The sequence below is a fragment of the Mobula hypostoma genome, chromosome 4 (assembly GCF_963921235.1).
Source record: "Mobula hypostoma chromosome 4, sMobHyp1.1, whole genome shotgun sequence".
Taxonomy (NCBI): Eukaryota; Metazoa; Chordata; class Chondrichthyes; order Myliobatiformes; family Myliobatidae; genus Mobula; species Mobula hypostoma.
This window is the reverse complement of record NC_086100.1, coordinates 2,478,331-2,503,506: the sequence shown is the minus strand read 5'-3', so window position 1 is coordinate 2,503,506 and position 25,176 is coordinate 2,478,331. Positions and strand designations below refer to the sequence as shown.

At 42.5% G+C, this 25,176-nt stretch overlaps 1 protein-coding gene across 5 annotated transcripts in view; it reads right to left on the bottom strand.

Annotated features, from left to right (window-relative positions):
* The window catches only part of tp63 (tumor protein p63), a 444,822-nt gene that overhangs the window by 271,434 nt on the left and 148,212 nt on the right, over window positions 1-25,176 (bottom strand). For all 5 annotated transcript variants that reach the window (XM_063045240.1, XM_063045241.1, XM_063045242.1 and 2 more), the window contains exon 2: window positions 23,269-23,397. In XM_063045240.1, the coding sequence (XP_062901310.1) occupies window positions 23,269-23,397 (129 nt within the window). The remainder of the gene's footprint in view (window positions 1-23,268; window positions 23,398-25,176) is intronic.

The window sequence follows — 25,176 nt, the reverse complement described above, 5'->3', positions numbered from 1 at the left end:
CAGAGAGTGGTGAATCTGTGGAATTCTCTGCCACAGCAAACTGTTGAGGCCAGTTCATTGGCTATGTTTAAGAGGGAGTTAGATATGGCCCTTGTGGCTACAGGGGTCAGGGGGTATGGAGGGAAGGCTGGGTTCTGAGTTGGATGATCAGCCATGATCATAATAAATGGCGGTGCAGGCTCGAAGGGCCGAATGGCCTACTCCTGCACCTATTTTCTATGTTTCTATGTTTCTATGTTTCTATATTACAAATAATAGCCATTACACCTTTCTGACATGGGTTAAGGTTAATTATAGTATCTAAAATATATGTAGGGGGTAACATCGGAAAGGAAGAAAGTATGGTACTTAGGAAATTTCTAACTTGGAGATATCGAAAAAAATGTATTCTTGGTAAGTTATATTTGTTAGATAATTGTTCAAAGACATAAGAGAGCCATCTAAAAATAAATCCAAAAACCGTGATATACCATTAGTCTTCCAAATTTGAAAGGCGCGGTCCGTAGAAGAGTGGGGAAAGAATATGTTACCTAAAATAGGAATCGCAAGCCCAAATTGATTAAGATCGAAAAATCTTCGGAATTGAAACCAAATACGTAAGGTATATTTAACTATCGGGTTACAAACCTGTTTATGGCGTTTCAAACTGAAAGGAAGAGAAGAACCTAATATAGAGCCAAGTACATAACCTTGAGCAGATTGTAATTCCAATATCACCCATTTAGGAATGGATAGTGCATCTTGGTCAAGTAACCAAAATTTCATGTGTCGAATATTAATTGTCCAATAATAAAATCTAAAGTTAGGTAATGCCAAACCTCCATCTCTCTTAGCTTTCTGTAGATGTATTCTACCCAGTCTCGGGTTTTTATTTTGCCAAATAAATGAAGAAATTTTAGAGTCAACTTTGTCAAAAAAGGATTTTGGAACAAAAATCGGTAGTGCCTGAAATACATATAAAAATTTGGCAGAATAAACATCTTAACAGCATTAATACAACCAATCATAATTAAATAAAGTGGAGACCATTTAAATGAAAGTTATGTAATGTGATCAATTAAGGGTAGAAAATTAGTCTTAAATAAATCCTTATGTTTACAGGTAATTTTAATCCCAAGATATGAAAAATGATTATTAACCAATTTAAACGGGAGGTTCTGATATAAGGGAATTTGCTTATTAATCAGGAAAAGTACTAAGATTTTAACTTATAACCTGAAAAAAGACTAAATTGTGCTAATAAATCTAAAGCTGCAGGAATAGGTTTTTGAGGATTAGAAATATATAAAAGTAAGTCATCAGCATAAAGTGATACTTTATGAGACTTTAAACCACGAGTTATACCAATAATATTAGGAGATTCTCGAATAGCAATTGCAAGAGGTTCTAATGCAATATCAAATAATAAAGGACTAAGAGGACAACCTTGTCTGGTACCTCGAAAAAGAGGGAAAAAAAGTAAATTTAAAGAGTTAGTACAAACTGAGGCCATAGGAGAATGATATAACAATTTGATCCAGGATATAAATTTCGATCTAAAATTAAACATTTCAAGCACCTTAAATAAGTAAGGCCATTCAATCCTGTCGAAGGCTTTTTCAGCGTCTAGGGAAATGACGCACTCAGGATCATTTTGTGACGGGGTATAGACAATGTTTAACAGTGTACGAATATTATAAAAAGAGTAACAACTTTTAATAAAACCCGTTTGGTCTTCCGAGATAATATAAGGAAGTGCTTTTTCTAATCTGTTTGCTAATAATTTAGAAAAAATTTTAGAGTCAACATTTAATAAGGATATTGGTCTATAAGATGCACATTGAGCAGTATCCTTCTTTAATATTAAAGAGATCGATGCTCTATGAAAGGATTCGGGAAGTTTACCAAGTTTTAATGAGGCCTCCAGAATCCTGAATAACCAAGGGATTAATGAGGATGCAAAAAATTTATAAAATTCCGCGGTAAACCCATCAGGACCAGGAGCTTTCCCCGGGTTCATAAAAAAATAACATTCTTAATCTCATCAGTGGTAAAGGAAGTGTCTAACATAGAACATATATCGTGTGAAATCTTAGGGAAATCTAGATTATCTAAAAAGTCATACACATGTTTAGAATCTCGTGGAAACTCTGATTGATATAAGGAGGAATAAAAGTCAAAAAAGGATTGATTAATCTCAGTTTGATCAAATATCAGTTGATCTTTTTGATTATAAATCTGATTAATTTGAAATTTAGTATAGTTAGTCTTCAACTGATTAGCCAACAGTTTACCAACTTTGTCACTATGTATATAAAATTCGCTTCTTGTTTTCATTAATTGATTTGCATCTAAGTAGCAAAAGTTCTGTACTTGTTTTATGTCTTCCCCATTTATTCTCAGCCTACAGATAGGGTTCTCCTTCTTTTTGGATATCACCATACATTCTGTCTTTTTGCAATTGATAGATAAACCCATTTTTGCACTTTCTTCAACAATTATATCAATTAAGTTTTGTAGTTCTTCCTCTGTACTTGCAATTAACACAGTGTCATCTGCATATCTGAAATTATTGATGTTTTCACCGACAACTTTGATTCCCAAGATGTCTCTTATTTTTTGTAATATTGTTTCACTATACACATTAACTAAATCAGGGGAGAAAACACACCCTTGTCTAACGCCTCTCTTGATTTTCATAAACTGACTGACTTCTCCATCTATTCTTACAGCGGCAGTTTGTTCCCAGTACAGATTTCTGATTAGGCGGAGTTCTTTCGAATCTAGATCTAGAGTTTTCTGTAATATTTAAAAACTATAAATTACAAAAATAGATAAAAATTAAATTAAGTATGTAATGCAAAAAGATCACAAAAAACACGGTGAGATAGTGTTCGTGGGTTCTTTGTTCATTCAGGAATCTGATGGCAGAAGGGAAGAAGCTGTTCCTGAAACATTGAGTGTGTGTCTTCAGGCTCCTGTGCCTCCTCCCTGATGGTAGCAATGAGAAGAGGACATGTGCTGGGCGATGGGGGTCCCTCATGACGGATGCCACAAATACATCTGTTTACAAACCTTTTTAACCTGTTTTCACTCTCGTTGCTCCCACTGAAAAGTTTCACCTCTCATCACTCTACACTAAACTGTATCTTCTATGCTCTCTCCAGAACCCACTGCAATTAAACTGACAAGCTTTGAACTCAGAAATTGTGGCTTACATCTCCAACTCATTGTCCTTAATATCAACCAAAAAAGCACTGGGGAAACCAACTATAAAACCATAAGACATAGGGGTAGAATCAGGCCATTTGCCCACTGAGACTGATCCCCCATTCCATCATGGCTGATTTATTATCCCTCTCAACCCCATTCTTCTGCCTTCTGCCTGTATACCTTTGATGCCCTGACGAAGCAAAAATCTACCAACTTTTGTTTTAAACATACCCAATGATTTGGCCTCCACAGCCGTCTGTGGCAATGAATTCCACAGATTCACCACTCTCTGGCTAAAGAAATTGAAATTGAAGTGTACATTCAACCGTACACATGTAGTGCATTCAGCAAAATGAAACAACATTCCTCAGAAACTGAGGTGCAAAACATGGTACATGTACCACATACATCAAATAGAATATTATACCAGATTTTTTAAATTCTGCAGAAGTACAAGTTGACATAAAGTGTCTCTGCAACATATAGTAAAATATACACAGCATTACTGTTAGTGGTGCTGTCACAAGTAGTGTGCACTGGGTAGGAGCAGGCTGCTCAGAAGTCTCACGGCCTATTACCTTGTTTTTTATACTGCTATACTCCTGACTGATGAGAGGAGGTCAAAGAGATAATGGGACAAATCAGAGACATTGTCCTTGACAATGCTAAGTCAAATTCCTCATGTAAGTTCTAATGGGACATCTTTATATTCTGATGCTGTGCCCTCTGGTCCTAGACTCACCCAATATAGGAAACACCCTCTCCATATCCGCTTTATCTAGGCCTCTCATTCTTCTCAACTCCAGTGAGTACAGGCCGACAACCGCTCCTCAGACATTAACCCTTTCATTTCCTAGAATAGTTTGTGTGAATCTTCTCTGGACCCTCTCCAACAGCAGTACACTCTTTCTCAGATAAGGGACCCAAACTGCTCACAATACTCCAAGAGAGGTCTGACCAATGCTTTACAAAGCCTCAGCATTACACACTTGCATTTATGTTCTAGTCTTCTCAAAATGAACACTAACATTGTTTTTGCCTTCCTCACCACCAGCTCACCTTCCTCAAATCTAATACGCAAGGACACTCTTTTGCTTGTGTAACATGCTGTAGGGTTTCACTGATAATGTAATGCTTTCTCTGTCGCAGCAATGTTTGTGTTATGACTAGAGATGATAGACAATAGGTGCAGGAGTTGGCCATTCGGCCCTTCGAGCCAGCACCGCCATTCAGTGTGATCATGGCTGATCATCCACTATCAGTATCCAGTTCCTGCCTTATCCCCATAACCTTTGATTCCACTATCTTTAAGAGCTCTATCCATCTCTTTTTTGAAAGCATCCAGAGACTTGGCCTCCACAGCCTTCTGGGGCAGAGCATTCCATATATCCACCACTCTCTGGGTGAAAAAGTTTTTCCTCAACTCCGTTCTAAATAGCCTACCCCTAATTCTTAAACTGTGGCCTCTGGTTCTGGACTCACCCATCAGCGGGAACATGCTTCCTGCCTGCAGCATGTCCAATCCCTTAATAATCTTATATGTTTCAATAAGATCCCCTCTCAGCCTTCTAAATTCCAGAGTATACAAGCCCAGTCGCTCCAATCTCTCAACATATGACAGTCCCGCCATCCCGGGAATTAACCTTGTGAACCTACGCTGCACTCCCTCAATAGCAAGAATGTCCTTCCTCAAATTTGGAGACCAAAACTGCACACAATACTCCAGGTGTGGTCTCACCAGGGCCCTGTACAGCTGCAGAAGGACCTCTTTGCTCTTATACTTAATTCCCCTTGTTATGAAGGCCAGCATGCCATTAGCTTTCTTCACTGCCTGCTGTACTTGCATGTTTGCTTTCAGTGACTGATGTACAAGAACACCTAGATCTCGTTGTGCTTCCCCTCTTCCTAACTTGACTCCATTTAGATAATAATCTGCCTTCCCGTTCTTACCACCAAAGTGGATAACCTCACATTTAACCACATTAAACTGCATCTGCCATGCATCTGCCCACTCACCCAGCCTGTCCAAGTCACCCTGCATTCTCATAACATCCTCCTCACATTTCACACTGCCACCCAGCTTTGTGTCATCGACAAATTTGCTAATGTTACTTTTAATTCCCTCATCTAAATCATTAATATATATTGTAAACAGCTGCGGTCCCAGCACTGAACCCTGCGGTACCCCACTGGTCATCGCCTGCCATTCCGAAAGGGACCCTCAAATCGCTACTCTTTGTTTTCTGTCAGCCAGCCAATTTTCAATCCATGTCAGTACTCTGCCCCCAATACCATGTGCCCTAATTTTGCCCACTAATCTCCTATGTGGGACTTTATCAAAGGCTTTCTGAAAGTCCAGGTACACTACATCTACTGGCTCTCCCTTGTCCATTTTCATAGTTACATCCTCAAAAAATTCCAGAAGATTAGTCAAGCACAATTTCCCCTTCGTAAATCCATGCTGACTAGGACCAATCCTGTTACTACTATCCAGATGTGTCGTAATTTCATCTTTTATAATTGACTCCAGCATCTTTCCCACCACCGACGTCAGGCTAACCAGTCTATAATTCCCTGTTTTCTCTCTTCCTCCCTTCTTGAAGAGAGGGACAACATTAGCCACCCTCCAATCCACAGGAACTGATCCTGAATCTATAGAACATTGGAAAATGATTATCAATGCGTCCACGATTTCTACAGCCACCTCCTTAAGTACCCTGGGATGCAGACCATCAGGTCCCGGAGACTTATCAGCCTTCAGACCTAACAGTCTATCCAACACTATTTCCTGCCTAATATAAATTTCCTTCAATTCATCCATTACCCTAGGTCTTTTGGCCACTATTACATCTGGAAGATTGTTTGTGTCTTCCCTAGTGAAGACAGATCCAAAGTACCTGTTCAACTCGGCTGCCATTTCCTTGTTCCCCATAATAAATTCACCCGCTTCTGTCTTCAAGGGCCCAATTTTGGTCTTAATTATTTTTTTCCTTTTCACATACCTAAAGAATCTTTTACTATCCTCCTTTATATTCTTGGCTAGTTTACCTTCGTACCTCATTTTTTCTCCGCGTATTGCCTTTTTAGATACTTTCTGTTGCTCTTTAAAAGTTTCCGACTTCCCACTCGTCTTTGCTATGTTATACTTCTTCTCTTTTATTTTTATACTGTCCATTACTTCCCTTGTCAGCCACAGCCTCCCCTTACTCCCCTTAGGATCTTTCTTCTTCTTTGGAACAAACTGATCCTGCACCTTCCGCATTATTCCCAGAATAATGGGGTTAGGAATGCTGTTGTTCTTGCTTGTGAGCTGGAAGAGAGTTTTCTCGCGGTCTTTTAGCCAGGGAGAGATGAGGAGAGAAGACGCGAATGGAGAGAGTTGGTAGACCGCCGGACGGGGTGGACTTGGAGTGAGAATCCGAAGGGCAGTGACGATCAGAGGAGGTCGATGGTGGATGAATGGCCGTATTTGTGAACTCCAAAATTGCGCAATAAGATTGGGCCCTTTTTTTCCTTTTATCGTTTCTTTACTAACCATATAGTCAAAGTAAGAATTATAAAGCTTCACACATCAAAGTTGCTGCCTGGACTGCTGCGTTCATCAATTATAAAGCTTAATGGTTTAATCACACATTGTGTATTGTTTGTTATTCCGGGGTACTCATTTGTAACAGGGGACACATCTCGCAGCATCCACCCAAACAAGATTTCTTAAGTTTGGCCGGGCTGGGGCTTATCACCCCCTGCATTAAGCTGCTAGCCGAAGCGAGAGTTACACTTCTTGCTTTACATTTGTACGGATGCTGAAGAAAGGTCTCCACCCAAAATATCGACTGCTTATTCCTTCCACAGATGCTGCCTGACCTGCAGAGTTACTCCTTCATTGTGTGTGCGTTGCTCTGGGTTTCCAGCGTCTGCACAATCTCTTGTGTTATTGTATGGTTCTATCACTTTTCATACAATTACACAACAACTGTGCTGTAAAATTGTTCTGCGGTACATTATCAAGTCACAGTGTCAGAGTCATAGAGCACTGACCCTCCGTCTCACCTAGTCTGAGCCAAGCTGTTATTCTGCCTATTGCCATCAACCATACAACTCAATACCCCTCCATCCTTCTACCTACCCAACCACAACACTCAATAACCCCTCCATCCATCTACCTATCCAACCACAGCACTCAATACCCCTCCATCCATCTACCTACCCAACCACAGCACTCAATAACCCCTCCATCCATCTACCTACCCAACCACAGCACTCAATAACCCCTCCATCCATCTACCTATCCAACCACAGCACTCAATACCCCTCCATCCATCTACCTACCCAACCACAGCACTCAATAACCCCTCCATCCATCTACCTACCCAACCACAGCACTCAATAACCCCTCCATCCATCTACCTACCCAACCACAGCACTCAATACCGCTCCATCCATGTGTTTCCACTGGAAATACGTACCTCAAATTTGTCATCTCAAAATATTGAAGTAAACAATGTCATTGTAACGATTGAGATTGTATTGAATCACTTGCTGTTACCGTTGATCTTAAAGATATAAAAAATGTGATGTCCTTTTGCATTTGCGAGACTCTACCATGAGTGTCTACACAAGAATACCTGCTTGGTGTGATAATGAGACTTCTATATCACCAGTGCCTCTCTGGTGTCTTTGATCACAGTCATAACATACACCAGTGTAGGAACACAGTCATTACAGTGACTGAAGTACTGAGAAAGATGGCAAATGAGTGATCTGAATAGAATTTGAACAGAGTGCGTTCCACAAACCCACCAAAAATTCAGGTATAAGACCATAAGACAAAGTAGCTGAATTAGGCCATTTGGCCCATCGAGCCTGCTCCACCGTTCCATCGTGACTAATTTATTATCCCTCTCAACCCCATTCTCCTGTAACCTTTGATGTCCTGACTAACCAAGAACCTACTAACCTCGCTTTAAAATGGCGTCCTCCACAGCCATCTGTGCCAATGAATTCCACAGATTTACCACCCTCTGGCAAAAGAAATTCCTCCTCATCTCTGTTCTTAAAGGGATGCCCTTGTTATTCTGATTCTGTACCCTCTGGTCCTATCCTCTCCACTATCAAGGATATCTTCAAGTGTCGATGCCTCTAAAAGGTGGCATCCATAATTAAGGACCCTTCCCTCCCACCCAGGACAAGCCCTCTTCTTACTACAACCATCAGGGTAGAGGCTCAAGAGCCTTAAGATGTTAGGAACACTTTAACCCCTCCCTGGAGTTACAGTCACAAGCAAGAGAAAATCTGCAGATGCTGGAAATCAGAGCAACACAATCAAAATGCTGGAGGAACTCAGCAGGTCAGATAGCATCAATGGAAAAGCATTTTGTGTGTGTTCCCCGGAATTACGTCGGTGATCTGGAGAGAGTAAGTGGAGTTGAAGGAGTTTAGCTGAGCGACTGAGGGCTGAGGGCTGAGGGCTGAGCAGGACTGGTGGGTTCTCTGTTCAAGTGAAGAGGTGAAGGTCCTTCAGACAATTCTGCAGGAGTTGGGGGGTGGGGGGTGGGGAGAGAGGGGTCGAGATAGCCACTATAATAGATTGCTCTATTAAGATTGTTAATAACAATCTTAATAAAGATTGTTAAGGACATTAAGATTGCTCAAGATTATTTAATGTCATTTCCACAACACTAAACAAATAACTGTTACTCCGGATCCGATGCAGCACAAATAAGATAAAGAACATAATTTAAAAAACACAATGAATATAAATACATAAGATAGCTCATAAACATAGATTGATTGTATGTCCATAAAGTGATGCTAGGCACAGGAATGTCTGTACAGGGTTAATGGTAAGGCACTGAGGAGTGCAGTGGAACAGAGGGATCTGGGAATACAGATACAAAATTCCCTAAAAGTGGCGTCACAGGTAGATAGGGTCGTAAAGAGAGCTTTTGGTACATTGGCCTTTATTAATCAAAGTATTGAGTATAAGAGCTGGAATGTTATGATGAGTTTGTATAAGGCATTGGTGAGGCCGAATCTGGAGTATTGTGTTCAGTTTTGGTCACCAAATTACAGGAAGGATATAAATAAGGTTGAAAGAGTGCAGAGAAGGTTTACAAGGATGTTGCCGGGACTTGAGAAACTCAGTTACAGAGAAAGGTTGAATAGGTTAGGACTTTATTCCCTGGAGCGTAGAAGAATGAGGGGAGATTTGATAGAGGTATATAAAATTATGATGGGTATAGATAGAGTGAATGCAAGCAGGCTTTTTCCACTGAGGCAAGGGGAGAAAAAAACCAGAGGACATTGGTTTAGGGTGAGGGGGGAAAAGTTTAAAGGGAACATTAGAGGGGGCTTCTTCACACAGAGAGTGGTGGGAGTATGGAATGAGCTGCCAGACGAGGTGGTAAATGCGGGTTCTTTTTTAACATTTAAGAATAAATTGGACAGATACATGGATGGGAGGTGTATGGAGGGATATGGTCCGTGTGGCGGTCAGTGGGACTAGGCAGAAAATGGTTCGGCACAGCCAAGAAGGGCCAAAGGGCCTGTTTCTGTGCTGTAGTTTCTATGGTTTCTATGGTTCTACATAAGGTGACTGACAGGAAATGATAAATTAGTGGAGGTTGAGGGTGTGGAGGGATGGGTTAGCGGGTGCAGGTGTTGATCAGCCTTATTACTCAGGGAACCAACTATTTTTGAGTCTGGTGGTCTTAGTGTGGATGCTACATAGCCTCCTCCCTGATCAGAGTGGGACAGACAGTCCATGATCAGGGTGCCCTGAAGAGCACCGTGTTGAGGATGATGAAGAGGGAGAGTGGTTGTGCATCCTGTCTATCTGAAGTCTGTTGGTTAGGAAGTCCAATACCTAGTTACGCAGTGGTGTAATTAGACTGAGGAGTAGGAGTTTTTTCACCAAGGACCATAGTGCTGAATACCAAACTGAAATTCAGAAACAGCATTCCGACATAAGAAAGTAGACAAAATGGAAAACTGCCAAGGATTCCGAGTACCGAGCCTCTTATTCTGAGGTTTATTTGCCAATGCCTACAGTAATAATCCAGTACTCGTTGCAATTCAGTCAGATTATTCCAGTGTAATACATGAGGACACGATGAAGATCTGGCCACTAATTCAATAGGCCAGGGCAATGGCGTTAGAATGAAGAACAGTAAAGCATAACATTATGCTGAACCGATTAAATCAGTAATCAAATGGGCAACTAAACTAATTCCTCTGCCTATTCAATGTCCATATCCTTTCATTTCCTTCACATTAATGTGCCCATCTAAATGTCTCTCATAAGTCTCTAATGTATCTGCCTCTACCATCACTCCAGGCAGCACATTCCAGACACCCACCAAACTCTGTATAAAAAATTGCCCTTCACATCTCCTTTGAAATTATCCCTTCTCACCTTAAATATATGCCCTCTGGTATGAGATATTTCAACCCTGGGAAAAGGATACTGTCTGTCCACTCTGTCTATGCCTCTCATAGTCTTATAAACCTGTATCAGATCCTCCCTCAGCCTCTCCCACTCCAGACAAAACAACCCAAGTTTGTCCGCCCTCTCATAATAGCACAAGCCCTCTAATCCAGACAGTATCCTGGTAAACCTCTTCAGTACCCTCTCCAAAGCCTCGACAACCAGAACTGTATCCAATACTCCAGATGTGGCCTTTATAGAACCTACAACATAACCTTCTGACTTTTGACCTCAATGTCTCTCCTAATAAAGACAAGTATGTCATATGCCTTCTTAACCACCCAGTTAATCTGCATAGCCACTTTCAGGGAGCTATAACATGTGTAACCTATTGAAACCTATTCAGCAACGTTGGGCAAGAGGCAGAGTAACAGATGGAAAGGGGGCATGCATCACTAAGGACCCCCACCACCCAGGACATGCCCTCTTCTCATTGCTACCATCAAGGAGAAGGTACAGGAGCCTGAAGACACATTCTCAACATTTCAGGAACAGCTTCTTCCTACCTGCCATCAGATTTCTGAAAGGACAATGAACCCATGTACACTACCATATACATTTTTTTATTATTGTAATTTATAGTTATTTTATTATTATGTATTGCAATACACAGCTGCTACAAAACCACAAATTTCATGACATATGCCTGTGGTATGATCATGATCTTGATCCTGATTCTGAAATACTAATTTCCCTGACTTGTTTAGATTTTTTTAAAAAATTACTTCTGCTGGGGAATAAAAAGAGCTTTGAAATGAGGGAACTGTGTTCACACTGAGTCAAACATGCACAGAACATCTGGAAATTCAGGGATTGTACGAATTGTGAAGAAACATGGTAGTTATGATCACAGGTTTCATTGTGAGTCAAGCGCAACATCACGGCATTCCTAACCAATCTCAACCTGCCACAGATCCAACTGGGAACTTCCAGCCCTGATCCCAAATCCATCAGAGAGTGGCAGACCCAACAAAACAGTGTGCAAGGAATCAAGTTCAGAGAAAAGAGGTGAGACTAATTTTTAATACTACAGCACAGAGCAGTTACAATATATATGTGATCTATTCCCTGCCAGGTGTCAGATATGAAGATTGGCAGGGAAGGACGATGAAAACACAGAACAAAATGAACTCTCAATTGTGGGCACAAAATTGAGCAATGCACTGAATTTTGATTAACTGGGATACACTGGGGCCAGTACATTTTGGCCCAATTAAGCAGCTGTTTCATTTAGCCTAAGTTTCACAAAAACAGTTAAAAAGGTATTTAAAAAAGGCGTAACAAATTATGTATTGAACTGAAATACAAAACAAATTAGAACCCTACTATTACAAGGATTATCCCTCAATAACAAGTCTCAATAATCCCCCAATTTGTCCTGCTGAAGGGTCTCAGCCCGAAACGTCGACTGTATCCACAGATGCTGCCTGACCTGCTGTGTTCCTCCAGCATTTTGTGTAAGTTGCTTGGATTTCCAGCATCCGCAGCCTTCTTTTTGTTTCTCTCAATAACAATGACCAGTGAGGCACAGAGAGGATCTGTATTTACTGACAAGTACCTTTATTGACTCAGTTCACAAGCGTGTTAATTTTCACAATTGTATACCTGTGTGCACACCTACTAGGTTCCAATAACCCTCCATAAACAGTCAAAGTATGAAAAGGTAATACCCAGGAAGAAGAGTCTATGCCAGCCAGGTGTTCCTTGTGATTCCAATCTAATCCCCACACGTCCAACATGGGGTCCTCCACATCTGTGATAGTTGGTCTCTGGAAAGTTGTCGTTGCCTATGCTCCCAAAACACTGCATTTTTATACTTTTCCTGATCAGACCAATCTCTGATGTTTCAATTTTGTTGGCTCAAGATCAATCTGACTGACCTGTGTCACATTCTCATTGGATGTGGCCCTCAGCTACGATCAGTATTTCTTTATGGCCTTTCCTTGAGCCTCATGTCTGAGGTGATTTTCTTTGTTTTTTTTTCCCAACTCAGAATGGTTGAAACTAGTCTACCCAGGTCACCCAAATACTGGGCCCAGAAAACCTGATCACGGGCTGTTCTTTCTGCAAACCTGCCATTTTATATAATCAGACATCCCACCCTGCAAAAACTCATTTCAGGGAGGTAACACCCCCGCTCCTCGCAACCCTATATCCTCCTCACCCCCCCCCACCCCGGTCAACCTCCAAGGGTGTATGTCTGTAAACCAAGTTGGGTATATGCAGAAAATGTGACATTAAAATATGTACTTAGATTATATTATATTATATTATCATGTTTATTCTATAACAACTTTAAGTAACTCTACAGGGAGTTTGGCCTCATCACATAGGACATCAATAGAGTAGCTCCTTAGCAGCTAGCCAGCTAGTTTAAATAACGTTAGCTATACTAATCCATTATTTTGAGGTTGATTGTAAAGCCTGCCCACAGAGAAAACTGATAGGTCTACTTAGCACAAAAAGCAACCCATCAGGAGACTCGCTCTCCCTCTCAAAAAAATCGATTTTTTTGTATATAATTTCCGGGCATCATTTCAATATATGGGAGACTCCTGGAACTTCCGGGAGAGGTGGGATGTCTGTATAATAAACAGCTTCTTATCAGAGAATGATCCCAGGTTTACCAAATCGTTAGCAGAAACTCCATGTATGCATGTTCAACTGCTCTGATTAAGTTACCCTGGGGCAAGAATCAATTCACCAAGGCAGCTGCAAGAGCAGTCTCTCAAAATGGCCACCTCCATTCTTGCCACCACATGGCAACAACAAAGACTTTTGGTTCTGTCTGTTGTCACTCCCCTTGCCTCCTCCCTGATTACTTACTTGTAGATTGTAGTTCTTTCTGACAAACACTATGAATACCACTACAATACTACAAAACTGTATATTAGTTGCTAATACAATTGTATTGGTGAAATGCATTGTATTTGATTTGATCAAGCTCAGTGGACATAACTCTCAAGCACACAGGCACATATTGAATTGAATTGACTTTATTACTTACATCCTTCATATACACGAGGAGTAAAAATCTCTGTTATGTTTCCGTCTAAACGTGCAATGTGCGATTTATAGTAATTTGTAATAAATAGTATGTACAACAGGACAGTCAATATAGCATAGAAATACAATTGTATCAGTGTGAGTTAATCAGTCTGATGGCTTGGTGGAAGAAACTGTCCTGGAGCCTGTTGGTCCTGGCTTTTATGCTGCGGTACCGTTTCCTGGATGGTAGCAGCTGGAACAGTTTGTGGTTGGGGTGACTCAATGGGGCCCTTTTTACACATCTGTCTATGTAAATGTTCTGAATAGTGGGAAGTTCACAACTACAGATGCACTGGGCTGTCCGCACCACTCTCTGCAGAGTCCTGTGATCGAGAGAAGTACAGTTCCCATGCCAGGCAGTGATGCAGCCAGTCAGGATGCTCTCAATTGTGCCCCTGTAGAAAGTCCTTAGGATTTGGGGACTCATGACAAACTTCTTCAACCGTCTGAGGTGAAAGAGGCGCTGTTGTGCTTTTCTCACCACAGAGCCGGTTTGTACAGACCACGTGAGATCCTCGGTGATGTGTATGCTGAGGAACTTAAAACTGTTCACTTTCTCAACCCCAGATCCATTGATGACTATAGGGGTTAGCCTGCCTCCATTCCTCCTGTAATCCACAACCAGCTCCTTTGTTTTTGCGACATTGAGGGAGAGGTTGTTTATTGACACCACTGTGTCAGGGTGATGACTTCTCTGTAGGCTGCCTCATTATTACTTGAGATAAGGCCAATCAATGTAGTATCATTGGCAAATTTAATTAGCAGATTGGAGCTGTGGGTGGTGACACAGTCATGGGTATAGAGGGAGTAAAGGAGGGGGCTTAGGACACAGCCCTGAGGGGCACCTGTGTTGAGGGTCAGAGGGGCAAAGGTGAGGGAGCCCACTCTTACCACCAGCTGGCAACCTGACAGGAAGTCCAGGATCCAGCTACACAAAACCAAGGTCCTTGGTGAAGGCCGAGGTCTCTGAGCTTCTTGTCAAGCCTGGAGGGAATTATGGTGTTGAATGCTGAACTGTAGTCCAAGAACAGCATTCTCACATAAGCATCCCTTTTCTCCAGATGCGTAAGGATGGTGTGTAGAGCAGTGGTCATTGCGTCATCTGTCACTCAGTTGTGTCGGTAGGCAAGTTGTAGTGGGTTCAGTGTTAATGGCAGCAAGCTGCAGATGTAATCCTTGACCAGCCTCTCAAAGCATTTGCTTATTATTGAGGTGAGTGTGACAGGATGCCAGTAGTTCAGACATGTTACCTTGGTCTTTTTAGTCTCAGGAACAATGATGGATGTTTTGAAGCAAGAGGCCAATCTACACTGGGAGAGGCAGAGACTGAAAATGTCTGTAAGCACACCTGGCAGTTGTGCTGTGCCCTGGGATGCCGTCCGGTGCTACACCCTTGTGACTGTCCACTCATTGGAAACACCTGTGTACTTCAGCCTCAGAGATGTCCAAGGTGCAGGTTACTTCGGGTGCTCTCCTCGGGAGCTCAGTGTTGGCAACATTGAATCAAGCGTAAAAATGGTTTAGTTCATCTGGGAGAGAGGCAGCGATGTTGGAAGCACCATTGCATTTAGCTTTGAAATCTACAATAGTGTGCAGACCTTGCCTTAAGCTGCATGTGTTTTGTCCACCATTAACGAACAAAGGTACATCGCCATGGTCGGAAGAGAGGGGGGAGAGGAAGACTCCAAGCCAGATGCAGAGGAATGAATCTCCCTCTACCTAGCATCTTGATTGCAAATGTAGAGTCGCTGGAGAACAAGATTGAGGACCTAAGGGCAAGATTGCAGAATTGGAGGGAAATGAGGAATTGATGTGTTCTGTGTTTTACTGAGAACTGGCTCACACCAGACATGCCAGATTTGTCGATAAAATCCAAAGGCTTCCCAGTACACAGGATAAACCCAACTGCTGATTCAGAGAAAGCAAAAGGTGGGATGGTGGGTGTTCTGTACTTCACCATAAACGCTTTGTGGTGCTTGGACGTGGCAGTTTTGTTGTATTTGTCTTCCCCAGACCTGGAACATCTAACAGTTGTGCCGACCATTACACAATACTTATCAAGAGAGTTCTCCATGATCCTAACCGCAGCTTACGTACTGCCAAAGACCTATGTTCAACAGGCACTCAAGGTACTGAGTGCCATCATCAGCAAACAAGAAACAGTCCACCCCAACGCATTTCAAATGATAGTCAGGGACTTCAATCAGGCTTGTTTGAAGAATTCTCTGCCTCATTATCGTCAGCATGTAAACTGCAGCCCCCAGGATCCCAACACACTCAAACACAGCTATACTATAATAAACTCTGCCTACTATACCATGCCCAGACCATGTTTTGGGAAATCCGATCACCTGGCTGTCCTCCTACCTGCAAAAAGGCAGAGGCTAAACAGCAAGGCTACAGAGATAAGGATAACAAAGAGGTGGCTGCGTGAGGAAGAAGAGTGGCTACGGGACTGTTTCGAATCCATGGACTGGGCCGTGTTTAAGGACTCAGAGGATCTGAACAAATATACCATGGTTGTCATGAATTTTATAAAAACAATCACAGACGAGTGTGTCCCCACAAAATCATTCAGCCTTCCCTAACCAGCAGCCCTGGATGAACGATGAGATCCACAGTCTTTGGTTATTCACTCAATCCTGGAACATCTGAACAGCAAAGATCAGGATGCTCTTTATTGACTACAGCTCAGCAATCAATACTATCACCCCATCAAAATTAATCAATAAACTTCAACATGTTGGCCTCAATAACTCTCTGTGCATTTGGATCTTTGATTTCCTCCCCTGCCGGTCCCAGTCAGCTTGACAACATCTCATTTACAATTTCCATCAGCACAGGTGCACCACAGGCTGTGTGCTCCACTCCCTGCTCCATTCACTTTACACTTCTGACTGTGAGGCTAAGCACAGCTCCAATGCCATATTTAAGTTTGCTGACAACACCACTGTCACAGGCTGAATCAAAGGTGGTGACGAATCAACATATAGGAAGGAGACTGAAAATCTGGCTGAGTGGAGTCACAACAATAACCTCTTACCTAATGTCAGCAAGACCAAGGAGCTGATTATTGACCTCAGGAGGAGGAAACTGGAGGTCCACAAGCCAGTCCTCATCAGGGAATCAGAGGTGGAGAGGGTCAGCAACTTTAAATTCCTCAGTGTTATCATTTCAGAGGATCTGTCCGGGGCCCAGTACATTACTGCAAATACAAAGAAAGCACAGCAGTGCCTCTGCTTCCTTAGAAGTTTGTGAAGATTCAGAATGGTATCTACAAATTTCTATGGATGTATGGAGGAGAGTTTGTTGACTGGTAACATCACAGCCTGATATGGAAATACCAATGTCCTTGAACAGAAAATCCTATAAAAAGTAGTGGATAAGGTACAGTCCATCACAGATAAAGCCCTCTCCACCACTGAGTACATCCCACAGAGCTCCACCACTGACCATCACGGAGGACATCTACAAAAAGTGCTTTTGCAGGAAACCAGCATCCATCATACAGGACCCCACCATCCAGGCCATGTTGTCTTAGACCATAAGGCATAGGAATAGAATTAGGCTCTTTGGCCCATTGAGTCTGCTCTGCCATTTCATCATGGCTGATCCATTTCTCTCTGAGCCTCAATCTCCCACCTTCTCCCGGTCTGCCTTCATACCTTGACTAATCAAGAACCTATCGACCTCTGCATTAAATATACTCAATGACTTGGCCTCCACAGCCACTTGTGGCAACAAATTACACAGATTCATCACTCTCAAGGCAAAGGTATTCCTCTTCATCTCCATTCTAAATGAACATCCCTCTTACTCTGAGGCTGTGTCCTCTAGTCTTAGACTCCTCCACCATAGGAAACATCCTCTCCAAATCTACTCTACACAGGCCTTTCAATATTTGATAGGTTTCAATGCGATCCCCTCTCATTCTTCTGAATTGCAGTGAGTACAGGCTCAGAGCCACAAACACTCCTCATATGTTAAGTCTTTCAATCCTGAAATCATCTTTGAGAACCTACTTTGAACACTCTCCAATGTAAGTACTTAGATAAGTGCCCCAAGAATGGCTCACTATACTGCAAGTGAGGCCTCCCTAGTGCCTTATAGAGCTTGAACATTACATCCTTGCTTTTAAATTCTACTCCTCTCCAATGAGTGCTGACATTGCATTTGCTTTCCTCACAACTGATTCAACCTGTAAATTAATCTTTAGGGAATCCTATATGAGGACTCCCAAGTCCCTTTGCATCTCCCCCTGTAGAACACAACTAGTCACCAGCAGCCAATCAGAAAAGGCTCCCTTTATTCCCACTCTTTGCCTCCTGCCATCAGCCACTGCTTTATCCATGCTAGAATCTTTCTTGTAGCACCATGGGCTCGTAACTTGTTAAGCAGCTTCATGTGTGGCACTTTGTCAAAGGCCTTCTGAAAATCCAAGTACACATATCAACCAATTCTCCTTTGTCTATCCTGCTTGTTTTTTCTTCAAAGACTTCCAACTGATTTGTCAGTCAAGTTTTTCCCTTAAGTAAACCATGCTGACTTTTGCCTATTTTATCACGTGCCTCCATGTATCCCAACGCCACGCCCTTAACAATCAACTCAAAAATCTTCCCAACCACTGAAGTCAGACTAACTGACCTGTAATTTCCTTTCTTCCACCTCTCTCCCTTCCAGAAGTATGGAGTGGCATTTGCAATTTTCCAGTCCTCCGGAACCATGCCATTGATTCGTGACAGATCGTTACTAATCCCTCCGCAATCTCTTCAGGGCTGAAGTGGTGTAGCAGACTCAATGGACCAAATGTTCCTATCTTTGCTACAGTTTGGAGGTCTGTATGTAACTCCCATCAGGATCTTTTTACCTTACACCTTCAGATCCTGTGACAATTCTTTCAATGTTACCAACAGAACAATGCCACCCCCTCTGCCTACCTGCCTCTCCTTTCAAAACAATGTGTGTTCTTGAACATTAAGCTTCCAGCTATAGCGTTCTTTCAGCCATGCCTACATCACACACGCCAATCTGTAACTCGGCTACAAGTTCATCTTTCTTATTCTGTATACTGTCTGCATTCAACTATAACACCTTCAGTCCTGTGTTCATAACTTTCGACTTTGCCACCTTTTACATTGCAACTCATCCTGTTGACTGCAATTTTGCCCTGTTATCAGCCTCTCCTTGCTTGGATTCCTATTACAGATTGCCTTTGTTTGTAAACCAAGTACCTCATCCTCAGCCCTATCACTTCAGTTTCCTGCTGCCATCAAGAAGGTAGAGGAGCCTCAGGACCCACACCACCAGCTTCAAGAACAGTTATTACCCCTCAGCCATTCGTCTCTTGAATCATAGGGGTTAACGTCACTCTCCCCATAACAGACTGTTCACAAGGGTTTGCTTTCATCTCATGCTCTTCACATTTATTCCTTATTTATTTATTATTAAGGACGGTGGTGTCTGAAAAGAGGATGCTGTCCAAGTTGCATGCCATCTTGGACAATGTCTCCCATCCACTACATAATGTACTGGGTGGGCACAGGAGTACATTCAGCCAGAGACTCATTCCACCGAGATGCAACACAGAGCATCATAGGAAGTCATTGCTGCCTGTGGCCATCAAACTTTACAACTCCTCCCTTGGAGAGTCAGACACCCTGAGCCAATAGGCTGGTCCTGGACTTATTTCCATCTGGCATAATTTACATATTATTATTTATTTATGGTTTTATATCGCTATATTTATAGTCTATTCTTGGTTGGTGCAACTGCAACGAAACCCAATTTCCCTCAGATTCAATAAAGTATGTCTATCTATCTATTAGCATTTTCATTTTTATCTTTTTGTACAGTACTTGCACAGTTTGTCGCCTGGCTGTTTGTTCATTATGTGCGCAGTTTCTCCTTTATGTTTCTTGGATTTACTGAGTACAAGAAAATGAATCTCAGGGCTCTATATGGTGGCATATATGTACTTAGATAATAAATTTATCTGGAACTTAGATCGCATCCTCCCAATCTTCACTTTCATTGTAACATTCAAGATGATTATCAATTCCTTCAAATCCTTCACAGTTTCTAAAAAAAAATTGATGATGTTGTGAAAATGTTTCATTTTCACTCTCGGCCATTTCTGGCATCTCCAAACCTGAATGCTTGAAACTGCAGTGAGCAAAACAGTTCTGAATTGTCTTACTGCTTATTTCTCGCCAACTATTAGTGACACAAGTCACTGCTTTTTGGGCACAAACACGCGCAATTGACGCTATTTTAAAATTGTTCACTCTAAGCATGGTGGATTGTCTGACGGCTATACATGACTGATACTAGTTAGAAACTGGCAAGCCTCCTGCCCCAATTAAGTGGCATAGCATCCCAAATATATTAAAGGAATCTGGCAATTTTCTCAATTAATCTTTGTTCTTTAAGAATTGTCCTAAATAAGCGGCTGCCCCAATTGCCCTGACGGCTCAGTTAACTGGAATCCACTGTACACCTAAGGAAGGAATTTTCACTTTTATCCTCGACAAACTTCAACCAGTAATTACACATTTTAACAGGACTTGTTATTTTAACATAATTTAATGAGCACAGATAAAATGTAGGTCTCTAACTAAAAGCGACTGAGGACCTTAAATCATATTAATGTCTAAGTGGAAACCACATCACAAAAAAACTGATGATAATTCAGTTAGATTTAGCAGATAGAGATAAAGCAAGAATGACAGTTTTCAATTGGGGTAAAGCCAATTGAACCAAAAAATAACAGTGCTAGAATAACGAGTAGCATTTGCGATGGAGATCAACCTCATTCTGGGAATGAAAGGGTTAACATATGAGTAGCATTTGGTGGCTCTGGGCCTGTACTCACTAGAATTCAGAAGAATGGGGGGGGTGGGGGAGAGAGGATATCTAACTGAAACCTATCAACTGAAAGGCTTAGATAGAGTGGATGGGGACAGGATGTTTCCTATAATGGGGGAATCTAGAACCAGAGGACACAGCCTCAGAATAGAGGAACGTCAATTTAGAATGGAGATGTTCAGCCAGGGAGTGTTGGATCTGTGGAATTCGTTGCCACAGGCAGCTGTGGAGGCCAAGTCATTGGGTATATTTAAGGTAGAGGTTGATAGATTCTTGATTAATCTGGGCATGAAGGGATACGGGGAGAAGGCAGGAGATTGGGGCTGACAGGATAAACGGATCAGCCATGATGAAATAGCGGAGCAGTCTCGATGGGCCAAATGGCCAAATTGTGCTCCTATGTCTTATGGTCTTACGGTTAAAGTGGAGTTGGTAGGTTCTTGATTAGAAAGGGTGTCAAAGGTTACAGGGAGAAGGCAGGAGAATAAATCAGCCACGATGGAATGACAGAGCAGATTTGATGGGTTGAATAGCCTAATCTGCTACTATGTCTTATGGTCTCATTGTCCAACGCACACACAGGATACCAGAACGACGTACACATGCAGGTCATCAGAACTGCACATGCACACAGGTGACCAGACTGCATATACACACACACACAGGATACCAGAATTGCGCGCGTGCGCACACACACACACACACACACACACACACAGGATACCAGAACTGCATACGCACACAGGGTACCAGACCTGCGTGTATATATATATACACACACACACACACACAGGATAAAAGAACTGTGTACACACACACACACACACACAGGATACCAGAACTGCATACGCACACAGGGTACCAGACCTGCGTGTATATATACACACACACACACACACACACACACACACAGGATAAAAGAACTGTGTACACACACACACACACACACACACAGAGGATAATAGAACTGCGTACACACACATACACACACAGGATACCAGAACTGCATACGCACACAGGGTACCAGACCTGCATGTATATATACATACACACACACACACACACAGGATACCAGAACTACATACGAACGCAAGATACCAGAACAGTGTACCTACTAAGGATACCAGAACTGCTTATGCACAAAGGGTACCAGACCTGTGTATACACACACACACACACACACACACACACACACACACACACACACACACACGATACTAGAACAGTGTACCCACTAAGGATACCAGAACTGTACACACACACACACAGGATAATAGAATTGTGTACACATACATACAAGATACCAGAACTGAATACGCACACAGGATAGCAGAACTGTACACACGCAGGATACCAGAACTACATACAAACGCACGATACTAGAAACAGTGTACATACTAAGGATACCAGAATTGCATATGCACACACAGGATACCAGAACTGCGCGCGTGCACGCATACACAGAGCATACCAGAACTGGGTACGCACAAGGATACCAGAATTGTATGCACACAGGATACCAGAACTACTTACGCATGCATGTGACTAGAAATCTGTACACACATACAGGATACCAGAACTGTGTACACACACACACACACACAGGATACCAGAACTGCGTACACATGCAGGATACCATAAACTGCGTACGCAGGCAGGTGACCAGAACTGTGTACACACTCAGATGACCAGAGCTGCACTTGCACACAGTATTTCAAGTGAAGCCTGACGCAGTTGTTTACATTTGCAACCTGAAGTCACAACTCCTACAATCAATGCACTCACTAATGAAAACAAATACGCCAAACGCCACCGTCTATCTGCAGCCTGACCAATGTCTTTGACAGTTGCAACATGATATCCCAGTTCCTGTTCACAACAACCCTCACTGAGGAAGGCAAGCTTCTCAAGTTCACCCTGTCTACCGTGTCTTGTGTCTTGTCTCCGTAGTGATGTGTACTCGCACCTCTGGGTTTTCTCTCCGCCATTGTCATTTGTAGCCCACATCCTGGCTACTGTTCAGAGGTCTGTACATAAATCCCTTCAGCGTGTTTTCACCCTTGCAGTTTCTTAGCTCCACCCCAAGTATTCTACCCCTTCCGATCCTATGTCACCTCTTTCTAAGTACTGTATTTGATTTCACTTTTTACCACTACAGCCGCGCCATCCCTTCTACCTACCTGCCTGTCCTTTTGATAAAGGTGTAGCCGTGAATGTTAAACTCCCAACTATGATCTTCTTTAATGCTCACAACGTCATACCTGCCAATCTCCAACTGCGCTACGAGATCATCGACCCTATTCTACATACTGCATGCATTCAAATACAACAGTTTCAGTCCTGTATTCATCACCCTTTTCAATTTTGCCTCCATGTTACATTTCAGCTCATCCAATTGACTGCAATTTTGCCCCATCTGCCTGTCCTTCCTGTCAATCTCACACACTGCATCTAGTTGTACACCAATTGCCCCATCCTCAGCCTATGACTCTGGTTCCCATCACCCTGCCAAATTAATTTAAACCTTTCCCACTAGCTCTACCAAACATGTCTGCAAGGATATTGGTCCTCCTTGGGTTCAGGTGTAACCTGTCCTTTGTGTACAGGTCATAAAATATTACAACATGCAATAATATCCAATACTTGTAAGCTTTTCTAATAATACTGCAGATACTCACTGTGTTAATTCAAAGAGTTGTTTGAACCAGTCCTGGTTAAGCAGATCGTTGGACTGCGAACTGTGTGACATGGTGGAATGGCAACAGTTCTCTAGCCAGGGGAAGTGAGCCACTGGATCTACCAATCTGCTGGGGAAGAGAACAAGAAAAACAAAGAAGTTAGGATATACATTCAGAATAATTCCTTGCAGAACTTAACTACAGGCCTAAAAAGTACAGAAATGGATCCCATGGTTCTGGTCCATGAGATCTCTACAAAGCAGGGAGAAAATTGCGTTATTTTCTTGCAAAGGTATTTTTACATTTACTTTTGCAGCTGGGTGACCATCATGAAGGAACCCACTACCCTGCTCATGAACTGGGGATGGAAAAGGGAGGCGAGAGGGGACTGGGAGAGGAAGGAATTGAAGTACAACAATGAGCAGGCTTCCACCAACTAGCAAGGCAGAGAATCCCACAGGAACTTCCACAAGAAGTTTATACATAGCTCAATTTTAAATGACCGGGCCAATTTTCATAACTATATCCCCTCATTTGAAACATTCCCATTAAGGCAATAACATGATAGTGATTCCAGTTAATTGGGACACATTGGGACCAGTACATTTTGACCCAAATAGCCAAAGTTTCATGGAACTAGTTAAAAAGGTATTTAAAAAAACAATCTACCATTTAGCCATGCAACAAATTATGTATTTAAATGAAATACCGAACAAATGAGAACTCCACCAGTATATTACAACTCTCGTCAGGAGTGAGTCATTACTTGAACTAGCAATTGAGAGTGTGACATCTTGCAGGACAGGAGCCATTTGAAAACTGCAAGTCTCATCGGGAGAGAGTCTTATTTGAGCCAATTAAAATAAAGGAAGAGTAAGCAGAGAGGCCATTGTTCAAGTGGTCCGGCATCGACTCAACAGGCTTCGACACCAACAGGCTTGAGCAAGCCAGGTGGGGGTTCTTAGTAAGATCCCAGTAAGTTTTTTTTCTGTTGGTACAGTTAGTGCGTTGAGAATGGGTCCAGAGTGAGAGGTATGTTCCTTGTGTGAGATGTGGGAACTCTGGGAGACCTCGTGTCTCCTGATAACTGCATCTGCACAAAGTGCATTCAGCCACAGCTCCTCAGACAGACACCGTGATAAGGAACTGGAGCTGGATGACCTTCGACTCATATGGAAGAATGAGGAGATGGTAGCTAGGAGCTACAGGGTGGTCGTCACCTGGAGGCAGCTACCTGGTTGACTGTCAGGACAGGGTAAGAGAATAGGCAGCCAGCACGGAGTGCCCTCAGTAAGAAGTATACTGCTTTGGATACCATTGGGAGGGATGACGTACCAGGGAGATATCACAACGAGCAGGTCTCTGGCTCTGTGGCTCAGAAGGTAAACAGAAGAACAGGAATGCAGTTGTGATAGGGAATGCCGTAGTTCGGAGAGCAGACATGAGATTCTGTGGACATGATAAAGACACCTGGATGGTATGTTGCCTCCCAGGTGCTGGAGTCACGGGATGGCTCAGATTGGGTCAACAGCATTCTGAATGGGGAGGGTCAGCAGCCAGAATTCTTGGTATTTACATAGTAGGAAAAGGGAAGAGGCCCAGAAGAGAGAATTTAGGTAGAAAGCTGAAAAGCAGGACATCCTGGGTTGTAATCTCTGGATTGCTGCCTGTGCCACGTGCCAGTGAGCGTAAGAAGAGGATGATTTGACAGGTGAATGTGTGGCAGATGAAAGTACACAGGACATCTTCTGATCAGTGTCTCAGAAAGGCAGCGTCTATTATTAAGGACCTCCATCACCCAGGGCATGCCCTTTTCTCACTGTTACCATCAGGCAGGAGATACAGAAACCTGAAGGCACACACTCAGCGATTCAGGAACAGCTTCTTCCCCAATGCCATCCAATTCCT